Source organism: Nicotiana attenuata, unplaced genomic scaffold (genome assembly GCF_001879085.1).
Source record: "Nicotiana attenuata strain UT unplaced genomic scaffold, NIATTr2, whole genome shotgun sequence".
Classification (NCBI taxonomy): Eukaryota; Viridiplantae; Streptophyta; class Magnoliopsida; order Solanales; family Solanaceae; genus Nicotiana; species Nicotiana attenuata.
The window spans coordinates 81865-93910 of record NW_017673570.1 but is presented as its reverse complement, the minus strand read 5'-3'; the positions used below and the strand labels follow the sequence as shown (position 1 = coordinate 93910).

The 12046-nt window shown below is 38.2% G+C and overlaps 1 protein-coding gene across 1 annotated transcript; it reads left to right on the top strand.

The window, feature by feature from the left end:
• The first annotated feature begins 7356 nt into the window (after positions 1-7356).
• LOC109216756 lies at positions 7357-9032 on the top strand. The gene has a single exon (XM_019380937.1). It carries the CDS (start codon positions 7593-7595, stop codon positions 8808-8810), a length of 1218 nt encoding a protein of 405 aa, XP_019236482.1. The 5' UTR covers positions 7357-7592; the 3' UTR covers positions 8811-9032.
• Positions 9033-12046: the final 3014 nt, after the last annotated feature.

The window sequence follows — 12046 nt, the reverse complement described above, 5'->3', positions numbered from 1 at the left end:
CGAAATGACTAACAATGAGGCCGAGTATGAAGCTGTGATTGCAGGATTAAAGTTAGCCCTTAAATATGGCGCTCGGCGGCTCGTACTCCATTGCGACCCTCAACTCGTGGTGAACCAAGTCACTAGGACTTTCCAAATCAAAGAACAAAGATTACAAAGATACCAGTCAGAAATTCACAAACTGCTACCAGAATTCGACGAATGCCGCCTCGACCAGATACCTAGGGCGCAGAATATCGAAGCAGACGGTCTTGCCAAGCTAGCAGCAGTCACCAGAAATATAAACAAGGAAAACGTAGTCACCCTCCTCCACTCCTCAATAGACCAAGTCGAGGTACATTCTGTAAACCTAACTTGGGACTGGCGCAACAATATCGTAACATATTTGCAGGAAGGGATGCTCCCACAAGACAGGAAAGAAGCTAAAAAACTCCGAATATAAGTGGCCAGATACATCCTCGTGAACCATGATCTTTACAAAAGAACGTTTGGCGGCCCCCTGGCCAAATGTCTTGGGCCAAATCAGACAAGGCGAGTACTAGAAAAAGTACATGAGGGTCACTGCGGTGCCTATACAGGAAACCGCGCCCTAGTCCGATGCTTCATCCGCGCGGGGTACTACTGGCCCACCATGAAAAAAGAGGCCGCAGATTACGTCAGAAGGTGTGAACAATGTCAAAAATACGCCCCAATGACACACCAAGCAGGATAACTCTTACATTCCGTCACTTCGCCATGGCCATTCATAAAGTGGGGGATGGATATTATTGGACCCCTCCCAGCAGGACGAGGTAAAGTACGCTTTCTCTTAGTTTTGACTATTTTTCTAAATGGGTGGAAGCAGGTGCATACACTCAAATACGTGAGCAAGAAGTTATCGCGTTCATATGGAAAAATATAATATGCCGCTTTGGCATCCCCAAAGAAATCAGCTGCGACAACGGACCCCAGTTCGTTGGAAAGAAAACAACCGAGTTTTTCGAGAAATGGCACATCAAACGAATACTCTCCACACCCTACCATCCCGCCGGCAATGGCCAAGACGAATCATCCAACAAAACGATTCTGAATATACTAAAAAGAAGCTCGAGGACGCCAAAAGGCTATGGCCCGAACTACTGCCGGAAGTGTTATGGGCATATTGCACCACGCAAAACTAGCACATGCGTGATGCCATATTCATTAGTCTACGGGACTGACGCGGTCATACCCGTCGAAGTCGGAGATCCCAGCCTAAGATACTCCAACGAGAGCAGACCAAGTAACGACGAAAGCAGGTTACAAAACCTGGATGAAGTCGAAGAGCGAAGAGATATGGCTCATGTAAGAATGGTAGCCCAAAAGCAACAAGCGGAAATGTACTATAACAAGAAGGCCAAAATACAATCTCTCAAGGTCGGAGACTACGTCCTCAAAGCTAAAACCCAGGCAGCGAAAAACCCCAATGAAGGAAAACTAGGAACAAATTGGGATGGGCCATACAAAATCACGGCCGCAGAAAACAAGGGAGCATTCTAGTTAGAGACAATGGAAGGAAAGCTACTACAAAATAATTGGAACATCGCCCACCTCAAATACTTCCACTTCTGAAAAGAGGCGCTGCCTAAGCTGTACTCTTTTTCTCTCATCCGGGTTTTGTCCAATCGGGTTTTCTCGGTGAGGTTTTTAATGAGACAACAAAGGAGACACCTCGAGGCTCGAAGTATTGTTCATTACTCCGCCCAGTGACAGGATCTCCAGGCCAAGTAATGAAGGGACTAGTCATAGATAACCACTGTATTCACTGTATTCGCAAAGTCGACATGTACTTTCTACGGAAATGTAATCAAAATCTCCAATGTACGAATGAAAATCGCTGCGCTCGCGTTCGATCTCCATGATAAGGGTCTGGCACAACAAGAAAAAGTCAAAACAAAAGATAGACCAAAAAGTAGTAGCACGAAGGCAATGACCAAATGGAAGAGAAAGATATCTACCAGTAAGGCCATGCCAGCAACGTTCCGAGATAGTTCCGTGTCGTTCATCGTTCTAAGAGCCTCACTCTCGGGGGTGGCACATAAAGGGGCTAAGACAGACGCCACCTGATCGCAGTTCGACAACATGTTATAGTCCCCAGGGACAATAATATGCCGATCAGAGCCCTCCATCCTAACCTCCACATGAGTATGGCGCTCTTAAAATTCACGACCATCTACCGGGTCGACATTCGAGCTCGAACCATCGCCTTCGACTCGAAGGCCCCCTCCGACATTAGAAGATGCACCACCCTCGGCGGAACGCACGGAACCACCTCCTGGGTACACCCCTTCCGTTTGAGGAGACCTCCCCGCCGCAATAGCGTCGGCCATAAATGAGGGCACGGGTGTCGTCTGCGAAGCACCCGTCTTACTCCTACCAACGTCCACGGCCACCTCTTTTCCGAGCTCTACTCTCCTCCTTTTTCTCAGTAATGACTCATCCCCATTAGAGGATTCATCTGCGGGGTGATGGACCGGCACGCAAGAGGTCTCTTCCCTCACGACCATCTCGCGAGAAGGATCTCCTTTCTGTATTGTTTGAGTCCGACCCTCTCGAACGGACTCAGCCAGTATAAACTGCATCCCTGCAGCAGCAACAGCCCGTCGAAATGCAGGGACTGGAGCCCTACGCCTAGAAGCTCATCGACCTGTTATCAAGAAGAAAGAAGTCGTAACAACAAACAACGACACACAACCAATGAGTGATATAAGGGGAAGCACTTACCAGACGAGACTCTCGGCCCGAAGCGCTTTACGAAAGCAGGTCAGTCTCGAGTCTCCACTGCATGGGAGAGCAGACGAGCTACCCAATCCCTTATGCCTGCAATAGGGCGAGGTGGGCGTCCCATAGCTGCAAACAAAAGGTAAACAAACACTAAGAGGAACAAAGAAGAAATAAAAGAAAAGGGGAGGAGAATAAAGAAAGTGGCGACACTCACGTTTATCATTCCACCGCTCCGGGAACCTAGCAGGGTCAGACACGATGTGGACAGTTCTGACGAAGAAATACTTGTGCCAGAACTTACAACTCGCCCGGTCGTCTGTTCCGACTACCAACCCTTTTGTTCCAAGATGTCTCAAATGCACCATCGTGCCCCTGTGAAAGCCGGGCGAGAACAGGTGCAAGAGATGATGGACAGTCACCTCACATCCCGCCAACTCCGTATACTTTGTCAGCAGTAGAAGTATCTTAAGCGTGTATGGTGAGAGTTGCGCCGGGCAGACTTGATAGAATTTACAGAACTCTTTCGCCAACTGAGGGAGGGGGAAAGAATACTTGATCACGAAAGGGTACTCATAAAAAGCGCAGTACCCAGGTTTATGGACTTCCACGAAGTCAATCCCCGTCGGAACCATATCGACATGGGCGGGAATACTATACTTTGTACGGAGAGCATCTATATGAGCTTGGTCCATTTCGGAGAACACCGGGGTAGGAGTGGGGGCGGGATCTTTGAGGAAGTCACTCTGAGAGGTGGGGTGCCTCGACAGCAATTCCTCCACGGTAGGAAAGCTGCCCCTCTCTTCCACCATAACGTCCTCACCACCGGAGGGGAATGCCACGGACAGCGGGTCCGCCTCAGAGACCACTTCATGGGATTGATGTGTTCTAGCCATTGCTTTGACGGGAAAGATGTTAGAATAGCAGAGAAAGCTGTGGGTGGAGAATGAAAGAAGAAGAAGAAGCAGAAAACCTTGAGAACGAATGCAGTAAAGATGAGGAAGAATAACCGGAAGTGAAATGGCTAAGAGTTTTTGAAAAAACAAACCCTCCACCTATTTATAGGATTGGGTAGCAGCGGAATCAAAGCGAAAAGCTCTAGAGTAGCACCGGAATCGAGGCGAAAGACTACAGGCTGGTACCAAAACCGAAGCGACAAGTCGTCAACCCCTGTCCTGAAAACACACATAATGATGACGAAAAGGCAGATGACGTCATCTCCTGATAAGACGCAACACCAATGTCTTGTTAAGCACGTTGACCCCCCACTGTTGGCCAGGTCGTGACGGTCCATGAAATCAAATTTCTCCACGAAGGGTGAACGGTGTCCGCTTATCAAGGACGCGTCGAGTTGCGACCTCGACAAGTGGAGGGACTAACTGTATGGGTCCAAATTTGGACGACCACGACCACTGATGAACACGACCAACGGCGAGATCGTCGCAGCTCAACGTAGGTTTGATAGGGGGCGTTAGGAATATTTCTTCGAATATTCCCCGTAGTACGTTTTCTTTAGGATCTAGAAGGGGTCTGTCCCTTATATATAGTGGGAGAACAACCTTGTAATGGGGGCTTCTCTTTTTTGAACTTTTCTCTAAGACAGAACATTGATGGTAATACTTTTCTACAGAACTACCAGCATTTCTAACGTTCAATCATTGATCCTCATAAGATCAAGAAATATTATCCGTTGTGTTCATCTTATACTCTTTTTGTTCTAGAGATTATTATGCTTGCCTAAGATTTACCCCATCATTTTCTTTGATTGATTTATTCAAAAAGGTTGTAATATCTTTTGAGTTAAACAACGGTTATATGTGGTAATGGACAATCAATACAATTAATGCCCATAATGAATTCATTATTATGTGAGAAAACAATTATGATTGTACACTCCTATATAAGGATACAGAATTTTATTTGTAAGGACAAGTTCCAAGAACTACTGAAATACATTCTGTAATTCTATGTTTTATCAAAGTTTTCAACATTGATTTTACGGATTGATTATTGGTTTATTACATATTTCTCTTTTGTTAATTCTCTCTATAAATTTTACTATTTTACAAATAGCTTGTTTTGGAAGTGAAGTAAAACTTGGTTATCAGTAACCCGTTTTCTTCTAAATATAAGTTTTGACATAAAAAATTATTTTTTGGTTAAACATTAACTTCAAGAAAGAAAAAGATTTTATAGAAAAATAAATAATTTATCTTCCAAAAAGTCGTTTTTCTTCATGCTGAGATGTCAGCAGTCAAATTCCACTTCATATTTCTCTATATATTGTACGGAAAAGGGTTCAAAATGCGCCGAAACTATTGAAAAAGGTTTAAAAATACCCTTCACTCACCTATTGGGCTAAAAATATCCCTCCATCCACTTTTTTGGTTCACTTATGCCCTTTGACCGTTATGTCAATGCTAAATTAAAAATAATTACTATTCTTTTTGTAAAACTTTAAAAAAAAATATTTTGCAATTTTTTTTGTTTTTTAAACTAATGCACCAATAGTACACTAATTTAGTAAAGTTTTCTTATTTTTTTTTCTAGTTTTTACAAAAAAACAATTCATATTTTACAATTTTTTTGTAAAAATTGGAAAAAAATGTTTTTAATAAAATATTTTCATTTTTTAAAAACGGAAAAAAAAATATTTTCGTTTTTGAATTTTTTTTCATTTTTTTCAGTTTTTTAAAGCATTTCGTTTCGTTTTTCAGTTATTAAAAAATGAAAATATTTTATTAAAAACATTTTTTTCTGTTTTTACAAAAAAAATGCTTTAAAANTTCCAGTGTTCCAATTCGCATTATTCGCATTCGAACACTAGGGGGAAGTATATGAGGATACGACAACAATGACTACCATGTCGATCAGAACACAAAAGACGGGAACATAGTTGTATCATCGAGACCGAGGACTGCGCGGCCAACCCCGTAGAAACAAGTTGTACAAGTTAGCCACAAGAAATGGCAATTTTTTTTACGGAAAAGGTTCAAAATGCCCTTAAACTATTGGAAAAGGTTTAAAAATACCCTTCATCCACCTATTGGGATAAAAATACCCCTTCATCCACTTTTTTGGTTCACTTATGCCCTTTGACCGTTAGGTCAATGCTAAATTAAAAATAATTATTATTCTTTTTGTAATGCTTAAAAAAATATTTTGCAAATATTTTCGTTTTTTTAAACTAATGCGCCAATAGTCCACTAATTTAATAAAGTCTTCTTATTTTTTTTTCTAGTTTTTACAAAAAACAATTCAGTTTTCATTTTTTTCAGTTTTTTTAAAGAATTTTTTTTTTGTTGTAAAAACTGAAAAATTTTTTGTAAAAACAGAAAAATAAATTTTTTGAATAAAATATTTTCATTTTTTAAAAACTGAAAAAAATTATTCAACAAAATATTTTCTTTTTTGAAAAATATTTTTTTTTCATTTTTTTAGTTTTTTTAAAACATTTTTTATTTTCGTTTTTCAGTTTATTTTAAAAGAAAAAATATTTCGTTCTTTTAAAAAAACTGAAAAAATAGATTTTTCAAAAACGAAATATTTTATTAAAAACATTTCTTTTCTGTTTTTACATTTTTTTTTCCAGTTTTTACAAAAAAAATTGAAAAAAAATATTTTTTTTGTAAAAACTAAAAAACAAAGAAGAAGAAGACTTTACTAAATTAGTGGACTACTGGTGCATTAGTTTAAAAAACGAAAATATTTTGTGGAATATTTTTTTTTAAGTTTTTCAAAAAGAATAATAATTATTTTTATTTCAGCATTGACCTAACGGTCAAAGAGCATAAGTGAACCAAAAAGGTGGATGGAGGGGTATTTTTAGCGCAATAGGTGGATGAAGGGTAGTTTTAAACCTTTTCCAATAGTTTTGAGGCGTTTTGAACCCTTTTCCGTATGTTATAATATATAATTATATATTCGAAGTCCATAAAAACTAACAAGGCAAAGACAAATGGAGTTTGTTGCCTAGCTTATTGTCCTTTGCTTATCGAATTTTTTGCCATCATAATTTAAGAGCTATTAGACGTACTTGGTTTTTGTTTATTCAGATCATTGTTTCAAGATAAAAAGCCTTCTATTATAAGGTTTCTAGAGCTGTCACCTTATTTAACAGGTTCACTTTGTTTATTGTTTATATACGACTACTGTAATGAATTTTTATTATTATAAGTATATATTATGAAACAAAAGGACAACTAATACTCATGTCATATCATTGAAGCTTTGGTATCAGTAATGAAGCCATTTAAGACGTTCACACTTGAATAAGTAAAAGAAAAAAATCTTCGATAAAGGGTGTCAACATATAAATATTATATATCATTAAAATATAATATTTTATTTATATACATAATATAATTTTTCGACGAATAGTGGTCAGTTGATTACCCTTAAGATTACGTACCTTCGTCCCTTTTTGGTATATCTACTTTAAACATAAAAGTAGTAATCTTATACGGGGTACTTATTTCACGTTGAAACTTTGCTAAAAGCAAGAACAGATACGAGACAATTTGCTAATGACAAGGGTATAAATGGACCTAAAAATTTCAGATAATAGAAGTGACAAAAAAATAAATTCAGGGCTAAAGTGCACAACCTGAAAACTTGAAGGGAGCTAACAAACATTTCAGTGGATTGAATAAACTACCAAGTCAGCAAGAAACGGTCTTAACTCTTCATATCCGACAAATAGAAATGGCCACAACCATCGAATTTTCCAACTCCCTTATATCAACTTCCATTTGCTTGACCATTTCTTCAAAATTTCTCTATCATCACTCTCTCCTTCAATTCTCCCCAAAAACAAACATACAACTGAAAAAAATTCTTCGCCGGAAAAAACCATGCCGATGACGGATAATCAAGGATCGTTCCTTAATCGGATAAGCATTCGCCGGAATCAAGTTTCCAATATGGAAAACAATCATGAACAAGACATCGAAGACCTTGAACTTTTCCAAAAACACGTAGCTGATCGATTTTCCGATCTTTTACCAAATGATCCTTCATCAACTACTGATTCTCCAGCAAAAGATCACTCACCTCTATTCTCAATTTCATGGTTTCGTAAATTGCTCGATGTTTTCCTATGTTGTGAGGCTGAATTTAAAGCGCTTGTTTTAATTGGACGTGATCCTGTTCAATTTTCGAAACCTCCATTGGACCGTCTTGTTCCTGATATCTTAGAACGTTCGATTAAGTCTCTTGATATTTGTAATGCGGTGACGCACGGGTTAGAACTCGTGCGTCACTGGCAAAAGCTAGCTCAAATCGCCGTTACAGCGTTTGAACAAAAGCCAATGGGAGACGGACAAGTAAGACGCGCTAAAAAGGCGTTGAACACATTGCTTACGTCGATGATGTTAGATGATAAGGAGAATAATTATCACGCAAAAGCTGCTGAGCGCACGTGGTCATTTGGCAGGCGTAGCGGTGGTGGTGGTGCTGCTGGGAATAATAATAAAGACAGAACTAATGGAACGTTTCGTTCTATGTCATGGTCCGTAGCAAAATCGTGGTCCGCTTCGAAACAGATTCAGGCAATGGCCTCCAATCTCGTTGCGCCACGTGGCGGTGAGCCGACGGGGCTGGCGGTCCCGATTTATGCCATGGGCACAATTTTCGTGTTCGTGATGTGGGCCCTGGTGGCGGCGATTCCGTGTCAGGAACGGACAGGTCTGTTAACACATCTTCCATTGCCGAGGAATTTGAATTGGGGACAGGCTTTAATTGCACTGCAGGATAAAATCGCAGAGGAATGGAAGAAAAAGGAGAAAAAGGGAACGACCGGGTTATTAGATGAAATGCAGAAAATGGAGAAAGTGGCACAGAATTTGGTGGATTTCGCCGAAAATTTTCAGTTTCCGGCAGAGGAGGAGAAACTGGAAGAGGTGGCGGCACAGGTGGCGGAGATGGCGGAGATATGCCGGAAAATGGAGGAAGGGTTAGCGCCGTTGCAACAACAGATTAGGGAAGTGTTTCACAGGATTGTAAGGAGCAGAGCTGAAGTCCTTGATGTTCTTGATCAAATTGGTAAAATGTCAACACCAGTTCCATATTGACTTTAAAAAAAAAAAAAAAGGATTCAATTTTTACAATTTCCAACTGGGGATTGGAATTAGTTTATTTTGTTATTGTTTTTTTGTTTTGTGCTCTGCTGTTTACAGAGGAAAAATCTCTGTTTGCAAAAGGCTGACAAATTTTTGTGATAATTCTTATACTATAATCAAGTTTTTATTTGTTTCATTCTGTAAAAAGAAATGAACAGTAAATTGATAGCTCTATCTCTTTGTTTCACAGTTTCAGGCCATCGCGGAAATCGTGTATTAACTATACAATCACAAACAAAATAAATAAAGAAGAAAAAACTAGACAAGGAAAAAATTCAAGACATAAATAATACAAAGCGTATAAGGAAGCTAATGAGATGGTTGACGCTCACAAGAATAAATGAGCTTTTTTCACATTTATCCAGCGCCCGCAACTATTTATATTCAGTAGTCGAAAAAATATAGTATATAATTTATACTCCTTCCTTTCACTTTTACTTGTCTACTATGGAATTTGTACACCCGTTAAAAATAATAAATGAAGTGCATAATTTTTCATGATACACCATATTAATTGATGCATATTTTTAATAAATTTGAGAAGGTGATTCGAAATGAATAATTAATACTGTGGGTGTAATAAGAAAATAGAAATTATCTTCTCTTGATATGTTAAACGTGACAAGTAAAAGTGAAAATCTATTTTTATAATACTAGACAAGTAAAAGTGAACGGAGTGAGTAGTATATTTTTTGTATATAACATACGGAATATTTCCGACTATAATTTTAAAAGCGGTTATACAATATCATTTTTCTAATAAAAATATTGTACTCACCGACCAAGTCATTAATAATAACAATTCCTGACAATAACCAATTTTAGAAATTTGAGAGCGAGAGGTAAAACATGACATATTAGATAGTATTTCTAAGTTCTAACTACAGCAATTACAATCGTCCATTAAACCTTATTTGTCAACTTATAGTTTGCACATATTCAAAATAGCAGTTCAATGCATCTTGTGATATAATTCTACACAAAATGAGGTAAACAAAGAAAAGACGAAAAAGCTAAAAAAAATTTGATGTTTAATCGAAAAATGGTAGAATAATGAATCCTAGTCGTAGGAAAATGTATAAAAGGCATGTTTTTTGTAGTCCTTTTCTTTTGCGGGTAAGAGTTCATAATCAAAGTTGCTAGAATAATTTGTAAACAATATGTTCATTTGGACTTTTATCAAGATACCAAGAAAAGTCAATCAACAAGAATATAAGAAAGCGAGAGAAAAGGAGAAGTTTTATTTTGTGTCTCACACAACTTACATTAGTTGTATGAGGCTCTTTTTTGTCTCACAAATTTGTAGACCCCAATCTTACACTTCTGGGTCCACAAAAACTTGGGTCCACAAAACTGTGAGCTAAAAAGGAGCCTCACACAACTAGTGTCAGTTGTAGTTGTATAAGACACAAAATAAAATTTTCCATTTCATGTTGGTAAAAAAAAGTTAAGAAGAAGTCATGAACCAGCAGAAAGTTTTCTTGGTAGGCTTAATAAATTATATTTCTGCTAGTTCCTGATTCAACGAACAAATTAATTGGTCCCATTTAAGTTCTAATAATAAATAATATACGCCTGCTAGTTCATAATTCAAAAGGGCAAAACAGTCGGTCCCATTAAAATCTAAAACTAATGTTTCGTGAGAAGTTGGATTGACTGGTATTTCATTGTTTAATCAGCTCCTAAACTCTGCAGATTGAGACACTTCTAAAGTAATATTATTGTTCTCTTTTGCTTCTTGATAATGTATTAGTCAATAATATGATATATCTCATAACAACTCATTATTTTCAATAACAGCGACGCACTGTAATATTTTGCTCAAAAAAAGGCTGTAGGTCATTAATGACATGATTAAGTGCTAGTGATGGTGCTTTACTACTTTATAATTGTATTCATTGCTTGTTTTCGCAGTTTTTCTAGTCTTGCTCCAGATCATGCAATTTCTTCAACATAACCTTCTACAAACTTGAACAACTCTCTGGGCTTTTGGTGTCATCAGAAATGATACCAGGGAGCCACTCTGAAGGGCTGCTATTTAGGAATTAGCCGGTGCGTCCTAAATTTCAATTTTTCAGTTTAATTTTTCGGGACAAAAATATCCTGAATTATCCTTAAATTAATATTTTTAGTTTAAAATTGTATGATAAAATAAATATTAGGTAATCTCTGAATAGCATCTTTGAAAATGACTATCTATGCACTTGCGTTTTATCTCCGTTTCACTGCTTCGGTCCAGGCCCAAGCAGCCAGACCCCTTTCAGGAATATTTGTTTGTGTTCGAAGTCCATCCCTTGCACCAACATTATAACTTTATACATAACAATAACAATCCGGTGGAATCCTTATAAGTAAGGTTTGTGAAGGATAATGTGTACGCAGACCTTAGTTTATGAGCGAATTTAGAGAGCAGAAGGGTTTTTTTTTTAACAATTTTACTTTGTAATAGCATCATAATATACTAATTAAGATATGCCTAGTTTAATTGATACTCTTAAGCATACTTTACAATGATAGTTATGATAGGCTATAATTACGTATTTTAGTCGATTATTACACTCTAATTTACTGCACTTTAATTGAGTTTGAGCTTTAATCGCTAGTGTTTTGCACTAACTGTGTGTGTTATGCCTTGTGAGAGTGATTCCGAGCTATGTAGATGTTATGGAATGAATTTAAGTGATTTGGAGCTTTGAAGTCTGAGTAAAAGTTCAAGGAATTAAGCCGGGATCGTGTTTGGGGGTCAACGGATGATAGTTAGAGCAAACGAAGACTTCAGTAGGCAGATTGCGCACTGTCTAGTAAAATAGATATAACTTTTTGCTCAAAACACCATTTTGGCTCCACAATATTTGGTTGGAAAGCTAACTCAAAGGGCTACAACTTTCATGTTTTACGTTTTCCCAAATTAGGAACGGAACAGGGTGAAAAATGCGCGAACGCGCGAAGTTAGCACGAAGTCGCGCGGTAGTTCGCGCGCGTTAAATGCTGAGGCAGAATAGTGCGCGAAGAAACGCGCGAGCTCGCGCTAGTCACCCGGGAAAAGTGTCCTTTTTCATATTGGAGAAGGTATAATTGTTTGGGCCCAACCCTACTTGGTATACATGAGAGAACGTTTTTAGAGTAATTTTTGGACGTGGAGGAACACACACCACGGTTGGAGGAGGCTTTTAACTAGTTTTTCTTCT

Excerpts from the sequence above, each read along its gene's own strand:
- LOC109216756 (XM_019380937.1), top strand. The coding sequence starts at position 7,593 with ATGCCGATGACGGATAATCAAGGATCGTTCCTTAATCGGATAAGCATT.